The sequence below is a fragment of the Akanthomyces muscarius genome, chromosome 1 (assembly GCF_028009165.1).
Source record: "Akanthomyces muscarius strain Ve6 chromosome 1, whole genome shotgun sequence".
Classification (NCBI taxonomy): domain Eukaryota; kingdom Fungi; phylum Ascomycota; class Sordariomycetes; order Hypocreales; family Cordycipitaceae; genus Akanthomyces; species Akanthomyces muscarius.
Window position 1 is genome coordinate 4,779,162 of NC_079241.1, and position 25,662 is coordinate 4,804,823.

General features: G+C 56.7%; 9 protein-coding genes across 9 annotated transcripts; 5 read left to right on the plus strand and 4 right to left on the minus strand.

Moving 5' to 3' along the window:
- Positions 1 to 139: 139 nt before the first annotated feature.
- On the plus strand, positions 140 to 1,441 carry LMH87_006621 (uncharacterized protein; the record flags this gene model as incomplete). Its single annotated transcript, XM_056204536.1, has 1 exon — positions 140 to 1,441. The coding sequence occupies one exon, from the start codon at positions 140 to 142 to the stop codon at positions 1,439 to 1,441; it is 1,302 nt and encodes a 433-aa protein (XP_056059884.1).
- Positions 1,442 to 2,111: 670 nt separating this feature from the next.
- LMH87_006622 (uncharacterized protein) lies at positions 2,112 to 2,774 on the plus strand (the record flags this gene model as incomplete). Its single annotated transcript, XM_056204538.1, has 1 exon — positions 2,112 to 2,774. One exon carries the CDS (start codon positions 2,112 to 2,114, stop codon positions 2,772 to 2,774), a length of 663 nt encoding a protein of 220 aa, XP_056059885.1.
- A 151-nt stretch (positions 2,775 to 2,925) lies between these two features.
- Positions 2,926 to 4,503, minus strand: LMH87_006623 (uncharacterized protein; the record flags this gene model as incomplete). Its single annotated transcript, XM_056204539.1, has 1 exon — positions 2,926 to 4,503. The coding sequence occupies one exon, from the start codon at positions 4,501 to 4,503 to the stop codon at positions 2,926 to 2,928; it is 1,578 nt and encodes a 525-aa protein (XP_056059886.1).
- Positions 4,504 to 5,451: 948 nt separating this feature from the next.
- LMH87_006624 (uncharacterized protein) lies at positions 5,452 to 5,958 on the minus strand (the record flags this gene model as incomplete). Its single annotated transcript, XM_056204540.1, has 1 exon — positions 5,452 to 5,958. The coding sequence occupies one exon, from the start codon at positions 5,956 to 5,958 to the stop codon at positions 5,452 to 5,454; it is 507 nt and encodes a 168-aa protein (XP_056059887.1).
- Positions 5,959 to 6,846: 888 nt separating this feature from the next.
- LMH87_006625 (uncharacterized protein) lies at positions 6,847 to 8,778 on the plus strand (the record flags this gene model as incomplete). Its single annotated transcript, XM_056204541.1, has 1 exon — positions 6,847 to 8,778. The coding sequence occupies one exon, from the start codon at positions 6,847 to 6,849 to the stop codon at positions 8,776 to 8,778; it is 1,932 nt and encodes a 643-aa protein (XP_056059888.1).
- Positions 8,779 to 9,296: 518 nt separating this feature from the next.
- LMH87_006626 (uncharacterized protein) lies at positions 9,297 to 10,727 on the plus strand (the record flags this gene model as incomplete). Its single annotated transcript, XM_056204542.1, has 1 exon — positions 9,297 to 10,727. One exon carries the CDS (start codon positions 9,297 to 9,299, stop codon positions 10,725 to 10,727), a length of 1,431 nt encoding a protein of 476 aa, XP_056059889.1.
- A 207-nt stretch (positions 10,728 to 10,934) lies between these two features.
- On the minus strand, positions 10,935 to 13,287 carry LMH87_006627 (uncharacterized protein; the record flags this gene model as incomplete). Its single annotated transcript, XM_056204543.1, has 4 exons — positions 10,935 to 12,670; positions 12,722 to 12,913; positions 12,969 to 13,143; positions 13,198 to 13,287. The coding sequence occupies 4 exons, from the start codon at positions 13,285 to 13,287 to the stop codon at positions 10,935 to 10,937; spliced, it is 2,193 nt and encodes a 730-aa protein (XP_056059890.1).
- A 1,314-nt stretch (positions 13,288 to 14,601) lies between these two features.
- On the plus strand, positions 14,602 to 19,453 carry LMH87_006628 (uncharacterized protein; the record flags this gene model as incomplete). The annotated part of the gene is made up of 7 exons (XM_056204544.1): positions 14,602 to 14,838; positions 14,960 to 15,515; positions 15,620 to 15,993; positions 16,049 to 16,265; positions 16,320 to 18,732; positions 18,795 to 19,175; positions 19,234 to 19,453. The coding sequence occupies 7 exons, from the start codon at positions 14,602 to 14,604 to the stop codon at positions 19,451 to 19,453; spliced, it is 4,398 nt and encodes a 1,465-aa protein (XP_056059891.1).
- Positions 19,454 to 19,573: 120 nt separating this feature from the next.
- Positions 19,574 to 21,122, minus strand: LMH87_006629 (uncharacterized protein; the record flags this gene model as incomplete). Its single annotated transcript, XM_056204545.1, has 2 exons — positions 19,574 to 20,931; positions 21,050 to 21,122. 2 exons carry the CDS (start codon positions 21,120 to 21,122, stop codon positions 19,574 to 19,576), a joined length of 1,431 nt encoding a protein of 476 aa, XP_056059892.1.
- Positions 21,123 to 25,662: the final 4,540 nt, after the last annotated feature.

Below are 25,662 nucleotides of genomic sequence, written 5' to 3' on the forward strand. Positions count from 1 at the left end.
GCGCGGGCAACCAGACCTACCTGCATCATCGGGCTGCCGCGCCGAGTAGCTAGCTCTGCCACCATCACGCACGGCATAATATCCTCATTGCCGCCATAATACCTAATATACGTCTAGTACACCACAAAACGGCACTTCCATGACCGAGGACATTGACTCCATCGTCAAGGGTGCCCCCGTGGCCTCCCCGGCCATCAAGGCTGCCGCGGCCGCCACGGGCACCAGCCCCATCCTCCACGAAGACGTCAAGCAAGGCGACCCGTTGCACAACACCCCGAGCTCCCCGTCCATGATCTACCTCAACCTCCTCATCCTCGAGGCCTCCCTGCGAGCCCAATTCCTCGAACTGCGCGCCCGCAAGCGCCACCATACCTTCTTCCTCACCCTCCTCAGCGCCTGGATCTGCCTCTTCGGCTACAAGCTGTACTTTGCACCCCGCGAGGATGGCCAGGGCGTCGGCGGCTCCATCTACTGGGCCGTCGAGGGCGCCCAAAAGGTCTGCTTCATGGGCGGCATCATCACCGCTGTCCTCGTCTGGGCCACCGGCATCTGGGAGCGCGGCATCCGCTGGCCGCGCCGCTGGTTCGCCATTTCTAACCGCGGCCTGCGCAGCTTCAACTGCAAGCTGGTCCTCGTTCGCCGGCCTTGGTGGGCCGAGGCGCTCTCCTCTGTCGGCTTCTTCCTCACCTACGGGCTCTTCTCCCACACCGCCAGTTCCTCCTACCGGCACGTCGACCCTTCCCTGCTGCGCGAGGTCGAAAAGGAGCTGCAGCTCTCCGGCGACGGCCACTACCCGACCTTGATACTACCCCACGAAGATGACGTGCGAGGCGGGCACGAGGAGGATCTCGCGCCGGGCGGCGACTACGTCAAGCTGCTGCTTCTCGCAAAGCCATTCTCCCCGACCTTTCGCGAAAACTGGGAGCTGTACCGAACAGAGTACTGGGAACGCGAAAACGAGCGCCGAGCGCTGCTACGAGAAAAAGTAAAGGAATACGATGTCAGAATGGCCAAGGCGGAACACGGCTGGCTGTGGCGACTGCCGTGGAAAAAGACGCAGATTAAACGACAGGAGCCGCCCAAGGTGCTTCACAAGAGCCACATTAGCATCGAGAAGATTCACAAGCGTCGCAGCAGCAGTGTCCGACGCGGTTCCGTCAGCTCAACCCGCAGCGGTACTCCATCCTTTGACCTCGACGACGGCCATCCGACATCCCGACGCACCGGTTCAATTTCAAGCTTGACCGAGAAGCGACGAAAGAAGGCCGGAAGTGTGCGCCAGTCGAGAAAACAAGGCTCAGAGTCGCGGTCGGTCACGCCAGATCTGCCCTCATCTCCCCTCTCTGGAGACGCAGCGGGCAAGAGGGAGGCTACGCCAGACAGCGGAAGAGTGCTGCGCAGTGCTAGTGGAACGCCCAGGGAAAGGAGCCAGGCGAAATGAGGTTGTTGTTACTGTGGTTTATGCTTCAAATAGCGGCTGAAGGCGTCAATTGAATGATATATTTAACCTCCTATGGTACTATTTCTGGTACATTTCGTACGTGGTGTATACAAAGCTTCAGTAATCCTCAGCTTCCCCCTCGGCAATGCTTCCAGCCTGCAGCTGGGCTTGTACTGACATGCAATTGAAAGCTGGTATTCGCAGGAAAATGCTGGACGCCGGAAATGCCGTTTCGTTTAATTTTCCTAAGCTGTTAGTTAGCTGCAAGGTCAAGCCCAATCCGCAATAAACTAGCTAGTTCCCCACAGATGACTGGTTTCTAGTCAGATTTTAATAGCCCATCCAACAGCCACCGTGACTCACAAAGCCTCAAATAAGTTGCAAATGGGTCCCAGAAAGGCAATTCCAACTGCAACGACGGGTTGCCATTGGGCCGGGTTACCATGTCTGCTCTTGCAGGTTCAGTTTTGCCAATGATTGTCGAAGAACGCTCAAGCCATACACGGTGACTCAAAGAGGAGGTAATGGAACTAACAAGATCAACGTTATCATGGCCTAGATCGAAACGTCAAATTGCCTCTCTCAGTAACCATCTGTAAATTATAAATACATACCCCTCCGCTGTGCCTTCTTTCCCGAGCCCAGCACCAACAACACAGCACCGCACATCATGGCCAGCCAATCCACCACCGAGGTCTCGCACCTCGACGCACGCCTCGTCTCCAAGACCCTCCCCATTGTCCTGCGCACCATCCAGCCCGCCGACGCCGCGCGCTTCGCCGCCATCCTGTCCGACCCGGCCAACGCCTCGGACCCGCACGCCAAACCGCTCGACGCCGCGACCGCCGCGGCCATCATCGCCAAGCAGCGCGAGTCGGCCGCCGCGCCCACCGTCCTGGACCTTGCGACCGATGCCGTCCTCAGCGGGCCCAGCCGCATCAACATGGTCGTTGAGCTGCTCGACGGCCACCACGTCATCGGCCTCGGCGGCTACGGCGCCATCAAGAACTGGGTGCGTGACGGGAAGCCGCTGCGCGCCGGCGACGTCGGCGCCATGATTGACCCTGCGCACCGGGGCAAGGGGTACGCGACCGAGGCGATCCGTCTCGCGGTGGACTGGGCGTTTGCGCCGGCGCGCGAGGGCGGCCTGCAGCTGGACCTGGTGACGATTACGACGGGCGAGGATAATGCCGCCATGGTGAAGCTGGCGGACGAGAAGCTCGGCTTAAAGGGCAAGGGCACCCATCGTCCGTCGCAAGAGGAGGGGGGGGAAGAGGTGACGGAAGTGTATTATGAGCTTACGAAAAAGGACTGGCAAGAGGTTTCTGCTTAAATAGCGGCGAAGATGTGTAGTAAGAGGTGGCCGAATTGCTGGATTGTGATGATGAGATGATGAAACAAGATCGAAAGAAGAGTATAAACGTCCGCGCTGCGACGTGATGAATAAATACAAGAAAAGAGGCCAAAGATTTCAACAAAGTTCTTCACTGTCGCTTGCCCTCGTTCCATATCAGAATAATGACCGAGTCCAGCTGCTCTTGCTTCTCTGCCTCCGAGACTCGCTTCTTGCGCGTGTTCTTCTTCACATACGCCTGCCACACAGTCCCATCCTTATCCGCCGATGAATCCAGCAGCTTCCACACGTTCCGCGCGCCGCCGCCCGTGAGATGCACTCTACCGGCGCCGCCGGCATCGTTGAGCTGCAGCTGCGCGCTGAGCAGCTCCCGCCTCGCCCTATCCTGGCGCTGCCGCCCGCCCTGGATCCTGATCGGGCGCTGGTACTGACTGATGGACACGCCGTTGACGAGCACCCAGCTGTCGCGGAACAGGAAACGCTGTGCAAAGCACGCCTCGCCGCACTCGTCGGCAACGAGGTAGGCGCGGGCGAGGTCCAGGCGGCCTGGCCCGTGGCTTCGCAAGGCGATGGGGCGAGCACCGATTTCGAGGTCATCGAGCCAGGAGGACTCTGACGAGTCAGCAGTGGGCGAATAGAGGCCGGGAATGACGTGCATGGGTAGCTCGCCGCGCGTGGTCATGCACGCATGCAGGAGGGCCGTCCAACGGAGCGCGTGGATAGACGAGTCGCTTGCCTCGTTCATATCAGCGCACTCGAGGGACAGATAGCGACCGAGAGCGTCGTTGGAGAGGATAACCACGCCGCCACCGCTGGTTGACAGCTTGCCATCCCGCGCCGCCCAGTCCTCCTGCTCGCTCGGCACGCCAATGTATACGCTGTCTTGCGAGTCGTATGCGTCCAGCTTCTCGTCTAGATACGACAGACTGGGAAAGAATATGGCATCGTCAATCAAGACAAACCACGTTTTCGCAATTCCCACGGCCAACAGGGCCAGTCCATAGGTATGTAGCTCCCCGGCAAGCTGCGCATATCGCGTTGCGGTGGACAGCGCGTCGCCGGAATTGTACACCATGGCCGGAATGGCCAGCGCCTCCAGCGCACTCTCAGCTTCTTCTATCTGCTCGTCGTCGGCCCTGTCCAGCATGATCACCAAGTGCGCGCCATTTCCATCCTCCCGGCCGTCCGTTAGCCACCACTGCCAGTTTTTGAGCATGGCGCGGTCATCCTCCATCAGTCGCTCATATGTAGTGGAAACACCAAACAAATACCGCGAGGCATCAAACTGGCCAGGGCGCCAGCCCTGTGGCGATGGCAGCGCCAGCGTCTCGAACGCGGGTGCCGGCGAGCTACGGTCGCTGCTGCTGCGCGAGTCGAATAGTCTTGGTTCTCGCGGCTGAAAACTACGAGACAGGCGCGTAACGGACTTCCATTTCTCCTGGCTCTGCGTCGATTGGATGCTCCACGCTGCCCACTCAACCTGTGGTGAAAGGTCGTGCTTGCGAATGAGTTCGGCGAGATAGTTGTCTGTCGCAAAGCTCAGCTCGCTCGAGTTTCCGCCGTGCTGGCTCGCAAAGAGGTGCGAAAAGTCAATGTCCAAACTCCATGCCTGGAAAAAGAGAATGGTGTAGGCAAGGAGTCCAGAGATGAAAAGTATCGAGGTCAGCTTTCTGGAAACCGAAAATGGACTCGCGACCAGCTGTGTCATGGCTTCTATCGTCGGCCAATGCAGCCGAAAACTTGTTAGGGAACTAAGTAGACCGTCAAAAAAACTCCGGCATAACAGTTTTTAATCTGCCAGGCTGCCAGAGGACTGAGTTATAAACGAATGAATCGTTCTTATTGAAAGCAAAGCCGGAAAACGGCGCAAATGCGAACGGTACCACGTTGGAAGGGACCGATGAGAACTCGAGAAGAATCCGACGCCCACAAGTCTTCCTATCAAGTCACACAACGGTCCTTCATTTGCCATGCTACCGATGATCGCTCTTGCTCTTGTGAAACCAGCAGGCAGGGGCCACCAATACCGGCGGGAGGACAGAGGTGGGTGGGCCCTACGAGTCTGGCGTGTATGAAACGCCAACATGGCCGAGTATAGCGGATCAGCCCCCAGGATCGTCAATGAGAGTGCAAGTTCCGGCAGGAGCCTTTTGAAACCATTCCACACCTCATTTATTCTAGGCACAGATTCCATCTTGGTGGGAACGTTGGCTTGGTGGGACCGTTGGGTGGTTGATGGTTGTATTCGTCCGCAACCACTGTTATCAGTGCGGCGCAGATTCGCCATGAGATCAGATCAAGAGTATTGCTTCAAGTGATAGGCATGGAATGTGGTCTATTAGTAGCAAACTTAGCCAACTAGCAAACTTGTTGTTTGTGCCTTGAAAACAAATTGACCCTGGGCTAACGCCTATTCGCTTCCATAACCATGGTGATGGTATCGCTGTAGTCAATGCTGGAGGTTACGGCAAGTCCAACTTTATAAGAGCTAGGTAACCATAGGAGCTGGGGTGCTGCGGAAAGTAGTCGCCGTGAAACATCCAATTCACAGCTATCCTCAAGGGCCCTTGACAGATTTAGTTAATCGTCGGCGCCTGCTTCAAAGACACAATCGTTGATTCAATTTTGATCAGTTGAAAGTGTGATACGATAATCGTCACTTTGGAGGATTAGCTTTGGCGCCGGACGAGTCATCTGGTCCAGAATCTGTGGGATTTGCAGCATCCGAATCCTGGGGCGGTGGCGGCGCTGGCGCTGGGTCGCTTGGAGGTTGTCGTCGTACTGGTGTTGTTTGGCGGTTGCGATAATTGTCTGGCAAGTTGGCTTTGACTGTGGCCTTGGCGTCTTGGAACAAATCGAAACATTCGGCAATAATCTGCTCCAGGGACAGCCCCGCGGGGGCAATGCTGGAATCTAGAAGCTCTTTGATGTGGTCTTCCACGTCTCTGAGCTCTTCCATGTCCTTGCGATAGCGATCGGGAATACCACTGTTGTGGAGAAAGGCCAGAATGCCAGCACTGATAGTGTTGATCGCGCCAAGGACTGTAATTGGCGTACCGTCTTTGACAACAACGGAGCCGAGTGCCGTGACCACAGCAGAAATACAAAGTTGCAGTAGCATGAATGTCCACTGCATCAATGTTGCAGCGTAGAAAAGCACCATGCATTTGGTTCGTCGTAGTACTACATCGTGGTAAAGACCTCTAGGCATGCCTTTAGGCGGCCACAACCAACTGGTTGGATGCACTGGTCGGAGCTGCTCCATGTCCCCAATACCGCCAATTCCACGGGCAATGACGCTCTATTCATGCGGGGTGAGGAATCTGTGTGGCGGGATCTTATGGGTGTGATGGCCTGTTGTCGGTTCGGAGCCGGTAAGCGCGGTACGAGGAGACCCTGGTCCATCAAACCGGGGAATGAAGTTGCCTCTGTCAAAGAGTACCTCGTCTGATGCGCCGTGAACTGGTGAACCGGATTGCCCGGGCGCAGACGAGCTCAAGCGTTTCTGGCTAGCCATAATGAGGGAGAGGAAATATTCGAGGTTATGAGTGCAGTGTATGGTTATCGATGATTGCGTTGAAAAGGCAGAGAATAGGTAGGCAGAGGTGATGAAGATGAAGCACGGCAGCACACGTGCAGTTGGGAACGGGACGGCACATCAAAACACGGCACATTTTGGAAAGAACCAATCAAGATACCAGCGCAAGGGCGGGACAACCTTCTGGAAATGGGGGCGGTCCATGTTACATTAGTATTGCAGGTTATACAATTTGATGGTGTTGTAGCAGGAACGCTTGACCTTCTGATGCGCCGTGCTTCAGTCGCCACACCGCCCAAATATCAATGGCTGGCAGAATTCTAAAAATTGCCAGCTCCGCAAACTGCAAATAATTCACTTCGCGACAACGCAATTCGTGCTCGCCGCTCACATTTCTGCATGCCGCAATTGCTTCCGTTGTCACGAGTAGCCTTTCTTCGGATCGCCGTGCGACCTACGAGTCGGTTTTCTGCCACGACACTACATCACCCTCGTCGACATTTCGCGACGGCCATGACCGACAAGAAGACCGAAAATGCGACGGTAGAGGTGGATGGAGCGCAGTTCAGCACGGTGACGGAAGGCCTCGCGACAATCTTGGTTCCGCAAGGCGCCAAGGTGGGAGAAGATCGTGGCGAAGTGCAGCAAGTTTTCTACAACCCGATCCAGCAGTACAACCGTGATCTCTCTGTACTTGCAATCAAGGCATACGGCGAAGAGGCGCTAGAGAAGAGAAAAAATCGCAAACAAACAAAAGATGCCAAGCATGGGAAGAAGCGCAAGAGAGGCGATGAGAATGGTACCAAAACTGAGGAGTCCGAACAGGCTGAGCAAGCTGAGCAGCCAGAACAGCAACCAGAGTCGGAGCCTGCTCCAGATGGCCAGAACGCAGCCAAGACTACCAAGCCCTCTTTCAAAATGCTAGATGCACTTTCCGCTTCGGGTCTTCGAGCATTGCGTTATGCGCATGAGCTGCCGTTTGTCACTTCCATTACCGCCAACGACCTGTCAGCTTCTGCCGCCAAATCAATTAAGCAAAACGTCAAACACAACGGCGTCGAAGATATTATCTCTGTGACAAATGGTGATGCTCTGTCAGTCATGTACAGAACAATCGCCGATTCCCTCGCGAATGGCGAGAATAATAAATCATGGAAGAAGTCATCCAAATTTGACGTTATTGACCTAGACCCGTACGGAACGGCAGCTCCCTTTTTTGATGCTGCTGTCCAGGCCGTACGTGACGATGGCGGTCTGTTGTGCATAACATGCACAGATAGCGCTGTGTGGGCTGGTCACTCATATTGCGAGAAGTCCTTTTCTCTCTACGGCGGCACCCCGATTCATGGCATGCACTCCCACGAAGCTGGTCTACGACTCATCATCAATGCAGTGGCCACGTCGGCAGCTCGATATGGACTGACAATCGAGCCACAGCTCTCGCTCTCTATTGACTTTTATACCAAGGTCTTCATCCGGATCACGAAATCACCGCAGGCAGTAAAGTTCCTCGGCTCCAAGACAATGGTTGTACACAGCTGTGATAGCGGCTGCGGCGCCTGGGAAACGCAGTATCTGATGCGGGCCAAGGCTGTGACGAATAAGAAGGGAGACGGAGCGTACTACAAATACGGCATGTCTCTGGGGGTCGCAGATCAGCTTTGCAAACATTGCGGTACCAAGATGCACATTAATGGTCCCATGTATGGTGGCCACATTCACTCACGGCACTTTATCGAGAGATTGCTCAAGCAAATACCAGAGGCCGACAGTCAAGTGTATGGCACTCTCCCTCGCCTGCAAGGCATGCTGCAGAATGCGTTGGAAGAGCTGATACCCGGTCCCGAAGAGACGGCTGCTCTTCCGCCTCGAGACAAGGAGTACGCCAGAATTGATCATTATCCGTTCTTTGTAATTCCCGGCAAACTGGCGAGCACCGTCTCATGCGCCACGCCAGGCGATGATATCTTCAGAGGTGCCTTGAAGCATCTCGGCTATGTCGCCGGTCGCAGTCACTGCCGTCCGGGAAGCATCAAGACGGACGCTCCGTGGTCAACGATATGGTGGATCATGGCAGAATGGATACGGCAAAAGGCTCCGATCAAGACTTCAAAGTTCAAGCCGAATACGGCGGCATGGAGAATTTTGCAGAAAGCCGGCCTTCTCCAGGAACAAGGCGGTGCTGGTGCCGACGCGGCTGATAAGCAGCCCGATGTACAAATGGAGGGCGTCGATGTAGAAGTGAAGGAGGCCAAGGAGGCTAGTACTGAGCAACCGGTGCCCAACGACAAAAAAGGCCTCACCGAAGAAGACCTGAGGAAAACTCTGGTGTTCAACGATGCTCTTGTCCGACTGGGCCGAGAGGGCAAGGCGCAGAATCTGGTCCGCTACCAGATGAACCCTCGGGAGAACTGGGGGCCACTGACCAAAGCAAAGAGCAACTAAAACAAATTGCATAATTTATGAATTAAATATAGACATCTCGGGAGTTTTCCGATAATTCCAGCGGGTCGTTTTGCGGCGTTCATTTCAAATCTTGAGTGTCAGTGAATGTAATGCGGCCAATCTCTTTGTGCGCCTTATGCAGTAGACATGTGAACGCGTTTGGTGTCTCGATGGCATGCCATCCTCCTATCGGACTTACACACACAAGTTTGTTGGATTATTAAGGTTACAAAGATGACGGATAACGCAACGGGGACTCGATAAGATGCAACATCCTCCGCCAATACTCCGCTGGCAGTTTGGACCCCTCCATCTTGCAGCCTGCCTACAGTGGAGCGACCCCATCGTTACTGATGACGTTACAAGCCTCTCGACGTTACAAACTTGCCCTTTACACCCATTTATATGCCAAATCCCTTTCGCTTTTCCTTGGTCTTCTTTTTTCTCTATTTTGTAGCCCTGCATCGCACCCTTGCTTGATTTACTTTTAGCCAGCATCATCCATCCCCAGCCCACAAATGAGTGACCCCTCCTCCGTCCTCGTCTACGCCGAGGAGCTCACCTTTGACGACGATGCCGGCACCCTGAGCGCCAACCTCCCTGATACCGCATCCTCGGAGAACCCCCCTCTCACAGTCAACCAGATCATCGCCATCCTATCGCCGTCACCGAGCGCGCAGCCCGTCGTCCTCGGCCTCATCGAAGACGCCGACAACCAGGACGCTCCTTTACAGCTCGTCGCCATCCAGACCTCCGGGGACATCCCAGCGCAGCTCGCCTCAGTGCCGCGCGTCGCCCAGCTACCAACCCATCTCGCCCACACCGCCAGTGTCGACTATGTGCTGTCGACAAAAGCGGGCACAGGCCGCGCTGTGCCCTTCTGGGAAGCGGTGCTGCGGCCGCTGCTGCGTTTCGTTGCGCAGTCCCTCTCCCAAGACACGGAGCCGGGCCGCGTGGTGGTGACGGACAGCGACGACAGCGTCCGCGAGTACGCGCGCGGCGAGCATATCGCTGCCGCCTTGACGCCGCGCACCATTGTGCTGCTCAGCGGCGACGGCGGCGTCGTGGACCTGCTCAACTCGTCGACGCCCGATGCGGAGAGCACGCCGCTGCCGACAATCGTCCTGATACCGCTGGGCACGGGCAATGCGCTCTTCAACTCGCTCCACAAGCCGCTCCTCACCGGCCCGTCCGAGCTGGTCCTCGCGCTGCGGACGCTGCTAGGCGGCGTGGCCACGCCGCTGCCCATGTTCAAGGCCTCGTTCCCGCCCGGATCGCGCACCGTCAAGTACTCGAGCAGGGACACGGCCGCAGAGACGCCCAGCGACGTCGCCGCCGCCGAGGCGCAGCTGCACCGCCAAGAGACCGAGGTCGGCGCCCTGTACGGCGGCATCGTCGCGAGCTACGGCTTCCACGCCAGCATCGTCTACGAGAGCGACACGCCCGCGTACCGGGCGCACGGCGCCGCGCGCTTCGGCATGGTCGCGCAGGAGCTCCTCAAGACGTCGCACCCGTACACCGCGCAGATTGCCATCCGGCGGGCCGGCGGCGACGGGCTGGAGCGCATCCCGCGCGACACGCACGCGTACGTGCTCAGCACGCTGGTGTCGAACCTGGAGCGGACCTTTACCATCTCGCCCAAGAGCAGGCCGCTGGACGGCCAGCTGCGGCTGGTGCACTTTGCGCCGCTGGGGCCCGAGCGCACCATGGAGGCCATGATGAAGGCGTACGACGACGGCAAGCACGTGGACGTCGCGTGGGACGACGGCCAGCGCATCCACTACGACGACATTGACGAGATTACAATTCAGGTGGATGACGAGGACGAGCGGTGGAGGAAGGCGTGCATCGATGGCACGATTGTCGATATCCCCAAGGGCGGCACGGTTCGTGTGCAGAGGGAGGAAAAAGATCGGTTCAACATTGTGGTGGATTCACGCGTCATTTAGGGGATGTGAATCGGGGTGGGGGAAATTATACATGGTAGATTGTGGCGTGAAGCCAAGTTCCCCGTCATTCATTGCTCATTACATATATGCAGGATGTGGGATATCAAGATGCAGAACCAACATCGAGCAGGTCCAAGTAGAATTACATTTGCGACGAACTCCCAAGACACGTCATTTCGTCCCCCGTTCCTCCTGCGTATATCGTGATCACGCAGCGAGGAGCTTCTTGACGCGCTTCTCCATGATGTTCTCAAACTCCTCGACGCCATTCTTCAGCACCGTCATTTCGCCGCCCTTGAGCCTGTACATGATGCGCCGCCTCATCGGCCCGTCGTCGTCCTCGTCGCCATCGCTCTGCTCCTCGTCCTCGTCCACCACGCCGTCGATGACGCCGCGCATGAACCACCGGTCGTGGCTCACCAGAACCACCGCGCCCTCCCACCACTGCAGCGCGCTGCGCAGCGCCGTCACCGTCTCGTAGTCGAGGTGCGTCGTGATCTCGTCGAGGATCATGCACTGCGGGCGGCGCCACAGCAGGCGCGCGAGCTCGCACCGCACGAGCTGCCCGCCCGAGAGCTTGGCGACGGGCACGTCGGACGCGAAGCGGCCGGGGAGGCCGAGCTCGCCGAGCAGCCCGCGGATCTCGCCCTCGTTCAGCTGGCCCTCGACCTCCCTGGTGAGGAGCGCGAGCGCGGTGAGCGCCGGGTCGTCGGCGCCCAGGGCCTTGAGCGCGTCGACGGCGTGCTGCGAGTAGTAGCTCATCTTGAGGCGCGGGTGCGTCGTCATGGTGCCGCTCGTCGGGCGCGTCTCCTCGACGAGCAGCTTGATGAGCGTCGACTTGCCCGCGCCGTTGAGGCCGAGGACGCCGATGCGGTCGCCCATGCCGACGGTCAGGTTGACGTCCTTGATAATGTACGGCCCCGTGCGCGCGTAGCGGAAGCTCGCGTTCTCGAGCGAGATGAGCGAGCCGGGGAAGCGCAGGTCCGGCGGCGCGGGGAGGCTCAGCACAATCTGGCGCTCCTCGGGCGGGATCTCGATGCCCTGGTGCGAGGTGTGGAAGAAGCCGGCCTGGTCGTTGAGGCGGAAGCGGTGGCCGCGGGCGTTGGTCTGCATGCCCCAGCGGTCGTCGAGCTTCTTCTGGCGCGACTTGGCCTGGCGGATCTTGTTCTGGTCGTCGTTTTGCCGCCCGGCCTTCATGTTTTGCGCAATCGTCTTTTCGATGTGCGCCTTTTGCTTGTCTTGCGCCTCCTTGAGCTTGATGAGGTGCTCCTTGCGCTCGGCCTGCGACGCCTCAAACGTGGGCAGGTCGCCGTGGAAGTAGGTGAGGTCCTTGTCGCGGAGGATGAGGAGATCCGTGCAGAGGCTGATGAAGTCGCGGTCGTGAGAGACGAGAATCAGTGTCGGCGGCTTGTCCGTGTCTTCGACGGACTCTAGGTACTTTTGCAGCCAGATGATGCCGAGGAGATCCAGAAAGTTGGTGGGCTCGTCGAGGATCAGGATGTCGGCTTCTTGGAGGAGGACGGTGGCGAGGCTGGCACGCATGTGCCAGCCGCCCGAGAGGCTGGAGAGGGGCTTTTCCATGATTTCTTCCGTGAAGCCAAGACCGGTGAGAATGCGTCGGGCTTTGGTCTCAATCTCGCTGACTCGGCTTGGCTCGACTTGAATCTGCAAGTCGGCGAGCATGTCGGCCGCCTCTTGGGTTTCCTCTTGCAGTTTCTCGGGTGTAATTTCTTCCGACGGCTGATCTACCTGCTCTTGCGACTCGGCCACGACCTTTTCGATGGCGACGAGAGCCTTTCTGGCAGCCATGCCTCGGGCACCGCTGCGGAGCCTGGCATCCTTGTCCAGCAGAAAGTGTCGTTTCTGCAGGCGATCGTGCTTGAGGTTGCGGACCGCTCGCACGGGCGCAAAGGGGTCCGTCGAATTGACGCCATCAGACAGGGCTGCCTCATGTTAGCGTGTAGTTTGAGACGTGGTGGTGCATGGCTTCGTACATTGAATATCCTGTTCGATGGCACTGCGAGAGGTAGCCCGTTCAATGACTTCCTGCCGCGTATTCATCTTGGCTGTTGGGGTTTCCTCTTTTTTCGACTCTCCATCTTGGAGCTTGGTCTGCTGCAGAATAGCAATTCTGGAGTCTTCCGGGATTCCTGGGATAAGCTTCTCCGCAATGGCCTTGAGCAGGGCTGGTCATAGGCTGTTAGTGAGCTGGGGAGGACAGGGGACAGGGACGACGCATACTAGATTTTCCTGTGCCATTTCGGCCTATGAGGGCATATCTGTGACCTTCTTTCAGACGCAGCTTGGCGCCAGACAGAATCTCGAGGCCCTCGGTACGGGCCTTGGACTTGCCCTTGGCGGGGGTGCCCGATTTGGCGCCACCAACTATGGTGATGTTGACACCGGCAATATCGAGCTTTTTCAGGTGTCAATGATTTTTTGGTGATTGTTTAAGGACTTGTGATCTTACCTCTCGGTAGTTGGCCGCGTCAATGTGAAAGCGTGTCTGCTTTGAGGTGCAGAGAATGGTGGCGACGGACTCGGATGCCATGGACGTCATCTTGGTGAGGGAGGAGGGCAGCTAAGCTGTGTGTTGCAGCGGTCGACGGTTCTTGTCTTTTGTGGGCTGTAATTGGCTCTCCTTGTATTGCTGGGAGCAGCTGCGTGAGTTTGATTGAGTGTAAAATTGGTGCTGTCCGGAGTGCAGTTGGTTTTATACCAACTACCTTTGGTGTAGAAGTCGAGTTTAGCTGAGTGGAGCCGTGGGCACCCGTTCCGGGACTGCGAACCAAGGAAAGGGTACGCCACGATGAAAGAAGGGGGCCAAGAATAAAAGTCTGAATTTTCCCGCCGCTGTCTCAAAGCACGCAAGGCCCAGCTTCACCAGATGAGTCCGAGGAAGAGCATGGTGGATCTCGAGATCTTGACCTTGAGCAGGCGTTGGGAGTGGTGTTTTCCGCGGAAACGGGTGCAGGGTAGGTAGTCAGTTACTGTGGGGCTGACTCGACGGGGTGACTCACGCCGACGCCGACTGACACAGGACGGGGGGGGAGGGAGGCAATAGGTCCATTGCAGAAACCCTGAAGCAGGAGGGTCGTATTTCGCTCTGGACCCTTTTGAATTAGTTATCGGAAAAGCCGGAAACCGCGGAAATTATTTGAATATAATATCCGCAACGTTATCCGTAGTCAGATCAAGTACAAGGTCTGGCCAGGCCCGCTACAGTGCCTGCTCTGGTGGCCCATAGCGCTGCAGGCTTCCCCGCACCCGCTAAAACACTATTTATAGGTACCGACAAGTGACCTACCTACCTAACTACAGTGGGTTGAAGGTAATTCCGAGCGAACTGCCACCAAATCGCCACACATTAGCGCTCGGAATTACCTGGAGGCACAAATAAAAGAATAAATTAAAAGCTGATGTACCAGTAGCCAACTGCCACGCCAGAATTCGCACCGTCTTTTGATGAGCCAATCAAGTAACCACTGCGTTCTCTTGTCCAACTAATTACACAATTGAGGAATAGCGTTGTTGGAGAATGCTGACGATACCCAACATATATTGCCAATCACTGCAGCGCGCCGTTCCAAGATTGAACCACCGCCGACCTTCCCAGACCATCCTGGCGCTGACTACTAAGTAGTTACCCAACTACGGACTGCTCAGCTCCCTCTCCTCTTCTCCCAAACAATCACCACCCGACCGTCGCGCATCCCATCCCCCAAGCCACAACAACACCAATCAGCCAACCAACCCAGATTGCGACTAGCCTTGCTCGACACCAATGGGTACATAAGCCGTTTCCCCCCATCTCCCCTTTCCCTTCCCATTTTCTTCCTCTCTTCTCGTTCATCTCGACGCCCACGCCATCATCATGGACGCTTCTTCCGCTCCCGTGTGCGCGCCCACCGCCGATGCGGCCTTTGGCCCCATCATCAGCGACCGCCACTGCCGCGGCGGCTTCGACTTTACCCTCGTCTTTGAGCAGTCCATCTTTGTCCTCGCGCCGGGCTGCGTCCTGCTGCTCCTCGCACCCTTCCGCCTCGCGGTACTCCTAAAGCGCCCCCAACTGCACGTCGTCCGGCCTGGTAAGCTGCGCGTCGCCAAGCTGGTGAGTGCCCACCCCTTTTGTCCCTGACCTTTGTAAAAAGAAATTCCAAAAAAAATTCCATGGCGCACCGTAGTCCTCAGCGCCGAAGACTAACACACACTCTCTCGCCCTCGTCGCGCAGATGACTGCCGCTTCTCTCGCGGCTCTCCAGCTCGCCCTCGTCGTACTCTGGGCGAGGCGGCCGCCCAGCTCCTCCCACCCGCCCCTGGTAAACAGCGTCTCCCTCGCCGCTGCCTGCGTCTCCTGTGCCTCTACCGTGATGTCCTGTGCCCTCTCGTATCTCGAGCACGTCAGATCGCCGCGGCCCTCGTCGCTGCTCAACGTCTTCCTGCTGCTGTCGCTGCTGCTCGACGCCGCGCTCCTGCGCACCCTCTGGCTCGCGCGGCTGCTCGACGGCGACACGCCCATCCGCGCCGTCTTCTCGGCCGCCTTTGCCGTCAAGGCGGCCCTCGTCCTGCTTGAGGCGCACGGCAAGACTGCGCACCTCGTCCGGGGGACCCGCGCCCTTGCGCCCGAGGAGACGGCCGGCATCTATGCCCGCGCCGCGCTCGCGTGGGTCGCGCCGCTGCTCCGCACCGGCTTCCGGAGGCTGCTCCGCCCGGACGACATGTTTGCGCTGGACGACGACATGAGCACGGCGATGCTGAATGAGAAATTCTGGGCGCACTGGAATACATGTGAGTAGCCCGCCAGATCCGCCTTTCCTTTGTCTTTGCCTTTCCTCTGCATCTGTTCTTTTCTGTCAAGTTGGCGTGCCAAGCCGCGACTAACACCGCTGTAGCACTGGCTAGCAGCACTTACAAGCTGCGCCTCATCAGATGCTGCATCTACACCCTCAAAGGCCCCCTTCTGGCAATTGCCGCCCCTCGCCTGGTGCTCCTGTTCTTTACCATTTGCCAGCCCCTGATTCTGCAGCGCTTTCTTGATTTTCTCAGCGAAAAATCCCAGCCTGTCCAGATCGGCTACGGCCTGATCGCCGCCTACGGCATCGACTACGTCGGCATCGCCTTTTCCCAGGCCCTCTACTGGCACAGAAATGCGAGAGCCGTCACCATGCTCCGCGGCACGCTCGTCGCCGCAGTGTTTTCCAAGGTGACCGAAATTAGCACCACCGTCGCCAAAGATGCAGCCGCCGTCACGCTCATGTCCTCTGATGCAAGTCCAAACAAACGGCAGCCTCCGTGTGGTGTACGAAACTGACCCTTTCCAGGTCGATGTCATAATCAGGGCAGCCAAGGAGGTCCACGAGTTTTGGGCCAACCTCATTCAAATCGGCATCGGCACCTGGCTGCTCACCAAGCAGCTTGGCTATGCCGCCATTGGTCCCATCATTGTTGCCCTGCTCGCGCTGGCGGCCATTTTCTTCTTTTCGCCCCGCGCCAAGAGGTCCAGAGTTGGCTGGTTGGTCAAGACTCAGGAGCGTGTTGGTAAGTAGTCTTGTATTTTCCAAAGAAAAAAAAACCTGTAGCTAACTGAACCAGGAATCACTTCTGCCATGATTGGACACATCAAAAGCATCAAGATGGTCGGCTTGGTAGAACCCCTCTCGCGCAAGCTCTCTGATTTGCGAGTGTCTGAAGTCGCTGCCTCGCGCGCATTCCGAGTCTGCGGGAGCATCACCTCGGCACTCGCCCAAGTTCCCGTCATGCTCTCTCCGGTCCTTGCGTTTGCTCTGTACCAAGGCGTGGCTGCCACCACGGGACAGAAGCTCGACGAGAATCGCATGTTCACTGCGTTGGCCTACATCACGCTGCTCTCTGAGCCCTGGTTCTGGATGTTTGAGGCTGTTCTCGACATGAGTGCTGCAAGCGGCGCCCTTGATCGCATCGAGAAATATCTCTTGGAGTATACTAAGCAGGACACTCGCCTTCTTGAACCAGAAGAAGAGCAGCGCTTTGGACAGTCCTCTGGCGACGTCCAACTCTCACGCCTGAGCCGTCAAGGTGAGGCTACAGACGCAATCACGGTCCGTCAAATGAGTGCGGCCTGGTCCAAAGACCACACGGAGCTCAAGGATATCACCTTTTCTCTCGCCCGAGGAAAATTCGGCATGCTTCTCGGATCGACCGCCTCCGGCAAGAGCACCCTCCTAAAGTCCCTGCTGGGAGAAGTCCCCCACACGACCGGCACCGTCAAGCTCGGGAGCCCACGCGTGTCTTGGTGCGAGCAGAGCCCCTGGATCCTGAACCAGACGATTCGCGAAAACGTCATTGGCTACGCGCATTACGACGTGGATCGCTACGACCAGGTCGTCCAGGCGTGCGCTCTCCACGAGGACTTTGCGCAGCTGCCGCAAGGCGACATGACCGTCGTCGGCAGCAAGGGCATGTCCCTCAGCGGCGGCCAGAAGCAGCGAGTCTCCATCGCGCGCGCTCTCTACTTTGACCCCGAGATTGCCATTTTCGACGACGTCCTTAGCGGACTTGATAACCACACCGCGCTCCAGGTATTCCGAAACGTGTTTGCCGAAAACGGCCTCCTTCGCAGGAGCGGAGCCACCATCCTTTTGGCAACCCAGACTGCTGCCTTCCTACCATTCGCCGATATTCTCGTTTCACTGGACGGAAACGGTGGCATCGGAGAAGTTGGCGCCTACCGAGACTTGAAGCGCGCCAATGGCTACACGCAGTCGCTTGTGCAAGCCAGCCGCGATGCTGGGCCCTCAGCCACCTCTGAGGAGCAGAGTGACGAGGGTCCCACACTGGAGGTCGTCAAAAAGGAGCACAGGGCCAAGGAAACGAAGCTGGTCGATGATAAAAGACGTCAGCTGGGTGATCGAACCGTTTACAGCTACTACTTTGGCAGCGTCGGGTCCTTGTTTGCCGCGACGCTGCTCGGGCTCGAAATCGGCTGGGCGTTTCTTCAATGCTTCCCGACCGTGTGGCTCAACTTCTGGGCCACCGCCGTCCAAAAGGACCCCAGCACCTCGTCCGGACACTACCTCGGCACTTATGCTGCTCTGCAAATTCTTGCCGTCGTTTGGTTTGCCATCCTGATCTGGTTTGGCCTCATCAGCATTGCGGCCAAGGCCGGCGTCACGCTCCACCAGCGACTGCTCACAGCGACGCTGCGAGCGCCACTGTCTCTGTTCACCTCCACAGACACGGGCGTCATGACGACTAGATTCTCCCAAGATATTGGCATTCTCGACAACCAGCTGCCCCTTGCCCTGGTGGTCTCTCTGGGCAGCCTCTTTTCCGTCATTGCCAAGGCCGGGCTGCTCGCCGCATCCTCCTACTACGTGGCCATCAGCTTCCCATTCATCGCCGTCTTTTACTACTACCTCCAGCGTGGGTATCTGCGCACCTCACGCCAGCTGCGCTTTCTCGACCTCGAGGAAAAAGCGCCAGTCTACTCGCAGTTCCTTGAGACGCTCGCCGGCCTGCCCACAGTCCGTGCCTTTGGCTGGGGCAGCGCCGCCATCCACAAGAACCACGATCTTGTCGACCGCTCCCAGAAGCCCTTCTACCTCCTGATCATCGTGCAAAAGTGGCTCATCATGGTGTTGGATCTCGTGACGGCAGGCCTCGCTTTGCTCATTGTCGGCTTCGCCGTATACTTGCGAGACAAGGTCTCAGTCGGTCTCACTGGCGTGGCACTTGTGCAACTAATTTCGATGAGCCAAGCACTCAACATGCTGATTCAGTTTTGGACATCGGTAGAGACATCGATCGGGGCGGTTGCGCGTATCAAGAACTTCACAGAAGAGGCCGGCGATGAGAACAAGCTGAATGAGACGGCAGAGCCTCCTGAGACCTGGCCGTCGGCCGGAGGGGTGGTGATTTCGGATCTGACCGCTTCTTATGACGAGAGAGAGCCCGTGAAGGCTTTGGATGGTATCGAAATCGCCATTAAGCCTGGCGAAAAGGTGGGAATATGCGGTCGCACTGGGAGGTGAGTTCGTCAAGCAGATCAAAGAAAAGAATGAACACAGCTAACAAACTCTCTCAATGAAGCGGCAAATCATCTCTGCTGCTCTCGTTTCTGCGCCTCCTAGACGCTAGCTCTGGCAGCATCGTTGTCGATGGTATCAACTTGGCCACGCTTCCGCGGGACCTCATCCGCAGCCGCATTGTCACCGTCAGCCAGGATCATTTCGTTCTTCCAGGCACTGTGCGAGAGAATCTCGATCCATTCTGCGCCTTTGAAACGTCGGATCTGATCGAGGCTCTCGAAGCGGCCGATATTTGGGCCACGATTGAGAGGAAGGGCGGCTTGGATGTCAAGCTTGGAGACGACATGCTAAGCCACGGCCAGAAGCAACTGTTTTCACTGGCCAGAGCTATTCTGCGCAAGGATGCGGGACGCATCGTCTTGCTGGATGAAGCAACAAGCAGGTAATGTGGACAATCATGCTCCCCCGCCGGAATGAACTACACTAATCAGGAGCGTCAGTGTGGATGGGGAAATTGAAGAAAAGGTGCAAAAGGTAGTCGAGACGCTCTTCAAGAACCATACAGTAATCTCTATTGCACATCATCTCGACACAATCATCGACTTTGACAAGGTTGTACTTCTCGACAAGGGCAAGGTGGCGGAGATTGGTAGACCACGAGAGCTTCTACAGTCAAACACAATGTTTCGTGCACTCTGGGAAGCGAGTCATGGGCGATAGACGTGAAGAGAACACGCGCTGAAATCTTCCATTAGGAATCAAGGTCTATTTAAAATGCTTTTGTATCAAATTTGTCCAGTGTCGTCTCTATGTGCAGCTGTAAGACTTTATCTATATATTTCATCGTTCGACTGTGATGAAGCGCCCTCTACCGGCTCTAGCAGCAGTGATGTGCCTCTCGACAGAAGCAGCCATCTCGGCTGCCTCTCGGTGTGCAGTTCTGATCGATGGTGCGGCATCGTCTGCCAACGCCCAGCCCATCCTGAGCCGAAGGCGCGTAATCTTGCCCCAGTTGCTGACCCAGTCAATATAGTCATGCTCGTCTTCGAGTTTGAGGGCTTTGAACCAAGAGGCACAGCCCGTGAGATCCAGAAACTCAAGAGAGTATAGACTTTGGCTGAGCTTCTTGAGCACGAGCAGCGCCTCGCTCCAATCGTGGTCGATCGAGTGGGAGTAGTAGTTTGTCCCGCCATAGGGAATTCGGTGGCCTTGCGGGGAGCCAACAGTAACAAACTTGGCATTCTGCAAGAAACAAGGCTCGGGCCAGTATGCAAGGCTCAGGTGGGTGACTGAGCGAAGCTTGGGAGCAAGAGTCAGGAGATCCCTCCATGATGCGTTTTGGGCCAGCTCGGGATTAATGGCGAGAGAAAGGTGAGTTAGATTGGGCACCAGTGCATGAGAAAGGCGGGCGGCCGGGCGGTCCTCACTGGCGTCCCAGGAATCTTGGGCGTCTTCCAGGACCGGAGCAGTTGGCCGAGCGGGGAAGAGAAAGGCAGTCACTTCTCTCAGGGTCAACGATCTTCCCAAGGCCCCAGTCAGGTCCAGAGAAGTAATTTGTGAATCGACAGCCGGGGGCAGGCGCACACCCCCTCCATGATGGCCGTCGCTTTCGCTTTCGCCGTCTCCGTCGCTGTCGCTGTCGCCTTGGCTGGGGCGCAGGAGCAGGGCCTTGAAGTCGCCAAAAGCAAGGCCGGCATCGCCATGGATAGCGATTTCCCGCATTAGTGCTGGCTTGAGGTGGCTCGGGATGTCGTACATGTAATGCTGGTCATAGATACGGTGGAAGGCCCAGTTGGCGGCCAGATGAGCGATGACGAGGCCAACCAGGCTCCTGGGTGCCGGGGACTGCAGCCCCGGCAGGGAGATGTTGGCTATGGCATTGCGAGCAGCAGATGCAACTTCGGACACAGGCCGGGGTGCTACCTGTTGGTGATGGGCAGGCAAGGTCCAGCTACGTGGGGGAGGGGGCCCGGCGGGAAGGCGACGACCAGTGCTGTCGAACCTGGGCCTGACAGTGCGCCTGGGGCGGGGAGAAGGCGTTTCTGGAATCTGCAGAATATGCCTCAGAGCTGGGGGCACGGTTGGAGTGTTGGCATGCAGCAGAGGAGACAAGGCAGCGGGACCCTGTGTCGACGAGGATGCGAGCGACGTGTGACGTAGCTGGGTGAGCAGCTCGTTGACGGATTTTTGAGGTTTGTCTGTGGTGCAGGGTGTGACGAGACGCGCGTCGGTAGTTAGCTAGGCATTGGATGACGGATGGCGCGTTTTCGCTGTCGCTGGGTGATGGGAGATGCATGGACCTGGAGTAGCACTCACCTTTGCTAACGCGAGAAGCAGGCGACAGCGCTTGGGGCGACTTGAGGTAGGAGTGGTGTCGTTTCTTAGGCATGCCCGGACGTCCTGGATCGAGAATGCTTTCTGTACGAGCTGCTAGGAAATTGGCCGAGCAGGGAAGTACAGAGTATATGCACCCTGGAGGGGAGAAGAGATGACTGGGGAATGCGCCGATTTCTCCTTGTGGCGATGGTGCGCAGTGACTGTGCGCAGCGTGGTGATGACTCTTGAGCGTGGGATACAATGACCATGACTGGGCTGGGAGGCGAGGCTGTGGGCGGGGCGCCGGAACACAGTCAGAGGCAAGAGAGGCTACCTAGAGGTAGGTACCTAGGTAGAGCTGGCGCGCCTTCCTTACTGCCTTACAGGATGCCTGCCATTTACGATGCTACCCTGAAATGGTTGGCAAATGCCGGGCGCCATGAGCTAGGTACCTAACTATTATTATCGAGGTACATTGACTGGACGGGTGCTCTGCAGGGACGGACAAGGTGCATGCATATCTTACAGGGAACGCCAACAAAGGTACCCTTACCTTCGCCTACCCTACCCTGCCAGTCAGTACACCTGCCGACCGCTAACGCAACCGCCACAGGGGTGCACCGGCGGCCTTCTCCGGCTAGCGTCACTGTATTTGGCTCCTTGGCACTACTACCTAGGTAAGTACCGGCTATCGCTAGAGGTCCCTGTAGGCTGTAGCGTCTTAAATGCCTACAGTACCTTACCTACGTAAGTACCTTGCTGCCAACGGCGCCAACAGCTGCTTTCATCAGTGCCATACCTAGATGGACCTACCTAGGTAGCAAATAAAGTTGGTTATATATCTAGGTGCTGAAATAAAAGGCGAAAAACGCGTCCCGTAACAGCTTGCTAACATGTTCGTTTGCACACTTCTGTTAGCACTTTAACCTTGAAACCCCGTGCCTGCTTGATCTCTGGCCTGAGTTATCAGCGGGCCACTGTTTATCCCAGACAGCATCCGAAAATCCACGGCCCGGAGTCTATCGCCGCGGGATACTATTATTATCGCCAAACTCAACTCAGGGCTGGGACCGTTGGAAGGAAACAGTCACAAGACGCGCACTGTATGCGGGACGGCCCCGGCGCGCCCCTGGTTCTTGTCTCGGCCTGGCGGGTCTCTCGCTGCACTCTGCCCATTTATCGCCATTTCCCAAGCGCTTCCCTTCGTCACACTTGCGAGCCTTTCTCGGCCTTACTGAGTACTGCTGCATCGCCAAAATAAACGAAACACCAGACATTCGTACGACGGCCAATGATAACGACGGCAGCCACAAACACTTGGCGAAAGCGTCCACCCCCTCCAATATCGCCCCGACCCAGACAAAGCTTCCCCTCCAGCAGCTGTGCCCGCCGGCTGATGTGCTACCCCGAGTCTTTCCAGGTACCGCTTGAGCCAGTTCCATTGTCGGCTTCGGCCTCGGACAGGTCGTATAAGCCTGTGATCAAAGAGGCGCTTTCAGCCATGCTCGGCCGTGCACCTTCCAGCGACCTTGTCCCCTTCCTCAGGGCGACACTGGTCAAGCCTTGTTACGATGACAGGCTTCACAGGCAGAGTCTCGAGGACAATTTGATTACACGGCCTCTGCAAAATATTCCCGTCATCTTGTGAAAGATGCCACCAGTGTCACAACTCCGTCGTTTGACAGTTAACAGCCGCCAGGGACTCCCACGTGGCGACAGTTGCCGCATGACCCCGTCTGAAATCTGGCCCATGCCAAAGGGACAAGGGACGAGCCTCCAAGTCTCTGTCGTCCCACTCTTATATGCCCCATACAGGAAATTCGAAGCGAATTGCCGTTTATGAAAACGCCTGCTTCGCTTCTCTGACGCGCGGGCCCTGTGTTTGTTCGCGAGCATCTCAGACCCCTGGGCACCGCAGCAGCTGATCTTTGCTTCTTGTTTTCACCGCCCCCAAAAGACATAACATCGATCAAATAGTTAGCGCCGACATCGAGTAGCACCGTCTTCGTGATACCGTGATGCTGAACATGCGTGTCCGGCGTCCGACATCGCTGTCGTACTGACCTGACTTGTGTAGCGCTGGCTCCCCTGCGACTTATGAGACGGCATACACGAGAGAGGGTCTGTAAGACAGACTATCTTGTCAGCGGCCGGGTGGCGAACAGAGAGAATCGAGGAAAACGAGCCAAACAGCCCGTGCTCGATGCTCTCATGCAAGCCACTGTAACGCATTCCGTGAATGCTGTGAGATGATTTTGCCAGCGCCTTGGCCAGGACCCTCACTTCGCCTGCAGCAGGTATACAATAAAACGAAGACTATGCGATACGTATACAATAGAGGAGCGACAGAAGACAAAAGGCTTCATCTCATTAGTCTCCCGGCAGCAAGACGGGAACGGCTTCTGCTCCCCGGAGGAGAACAGAGGCAATGCTAAATAATTAGAGGTAAATATCGGCGCTTTTTGCCCTTGACTTGGTGTAGCTCTCTTTCATCCAGTCCCGACCTAGCTCAGCCCAATTATCCAAGCCCGCAAACCGGGACTGCGGAGAACTAGTCATGGTTGGGCTGCTCTGGCCCTCTGCCCACGTTTTTCTAGTCTGATTCTTGTGCGCAATACTAGAAAATGCAAGCCAGGATGAAATCTGTTGCTCTTCTACAAGGTACTGCAATCGGTGTAGTGCTGCAAGAAAGGGTTTGCCCTCGTCTGACAGACATCACACTGCGAACCAAAGGCGGTCTGGACATGACGATACACCCATCCGGCCTGCGTGGCAAGAGCAGTACAGTAGTATCCACCAAGGCAGAGAACTGGGTAGAATGAGTGACGGCGGTGCTGCGCAATTCAGTAGGCTTCCGACGTTTGCCTTCCGCAGAAGGTGTCGTGATTCAGTAATACGACCGATTGTGCACTGCCAATCGCCTGACGCACCCCCTTTCCCATTTCCCCTCCCCCCTCCCGCTTCTCTTCTTGTGTGAATCATACCTGAGGAAAATGGCCTGCTCTGTCCGTCTTTCATGTCACGAGCGTCGAACAAACCGTTGTGCAATTGAGATGAACACCTATCTTGAAGCCATGATAGCTGACGCGCCGGTACTTGAGGACGGAGCATGCCAGGCCAGACGGTAGAGTTGCCCAAACTGCTCCGCGGCTACAAGAACAAGCCGGATTTGATAACATGTATTACTAAGTCCGAAAGAAGTAGAAGTTGCGGCCCCCGTTGCGACTCAGATGGTCGTGACCCAGTTCACTCAATAGTTTGACCCAACGAGCAAATGAGTGTTGAGCAGGTATGATGGGGGCTTGGAAATACGCTCTTGGACCCAGGCAAACGTCCATTGCAGTACCTGACCCCAAGCTCGTGCGACTGATTCATGATGATACAAGTACAACCACCAAAAGGAGGGGAGTGTAGCACCAACACCATCACATTTTGCCTCCGTTACGGCTGGTGTAAAAGCCCGGCGCGTATGTTGGTCACTCACAATTTCTTGTTTAGCAAATCAAAACAACGAGTCATGTGGATGAAAACTGCATCATTGCTAGGCCGGCATTCTCTAAACTGGTGACGTGATTGAAAAGGAAAAAGCCGTTGAGCACCAGCAGACCCGGGTGAATCGACTCAAGCGCTGGGCATACACCGGGCTCCGGGTGGACAGATGTTAGCACTTTTACGCCCCGGACAAGGATCAGCGCCGATCTTCCTTCCGATCTCTCGCATATCTGGGGAGTTTTATTAGCTTTGTCCACGTTGACCGCTGGGCAGCTGTGTGAGGGGTGGCTTGCTGCTGCGCACACACTACATACCGCTAGGCTTATACACGAGCTGCGGTGAGGGAAAGATCTTCAGTCTGCCTCGCATATCGTGAAGAGCAAGGAAAAGCAAAGGGCAGTAAGCGTAAGTACATTGTATACGGACCCTGGTTCCGAGTCCCGCGTGAGGGCAGCCTAGCCAAGAGCGGCCCGTGTTTTGAAGAGCGAGCTGAGGCCCTCTTCAAGCCCACCCCTGTAGCCACGAGCTCTCCCGTCGAAAGGTCAGCGAGTAGCGCCCCGGGCACAATACACCGTTCTGTTGGCTGCTTGATCCTCCCATGTACCCGCTCGACCTGGCCGTCTGATGCATGGGCGATGGTGGAAGAGGGGCGCACGGGTGCGTGCATGAGCAGCGGCCCCGGCAGCGCCTCAGACTAACAAGCCCTTGGAGAGAGATTGACAGCCGGAGCAATGACCGGAATGGGCTGAAGGGTGGGCTTTTGGGCTTGAAGGCAACTAAAAGTATTCATTCTTGTTTTCTTTTGAAAAGATCGGTCTGCCAGGGCGTGATTTCAAGCGCAGGCGAGAGAGGACGGGGGGGGGGGGGGGGGGGGGCACTCAGCAGCCAAAGCGCAGAGTGCAAATATACGCCGTTGAATCGGTTGTACAATGTGTGCTTGCTACCCGTCCCTCCACAATTTCTTCAATATGTTCATTTTTTATTTCCTTTTTATCAAGAAAATAAATGCTAGCCGCCTACGTTTTCCCTGACCAATTACGAGGAAATGGGCGGTCTCGAATGGGGAGTTGACCTTCCCGTCGGGATGATCATACCCCCCCACCCAGGCCTTGATTCTGGGT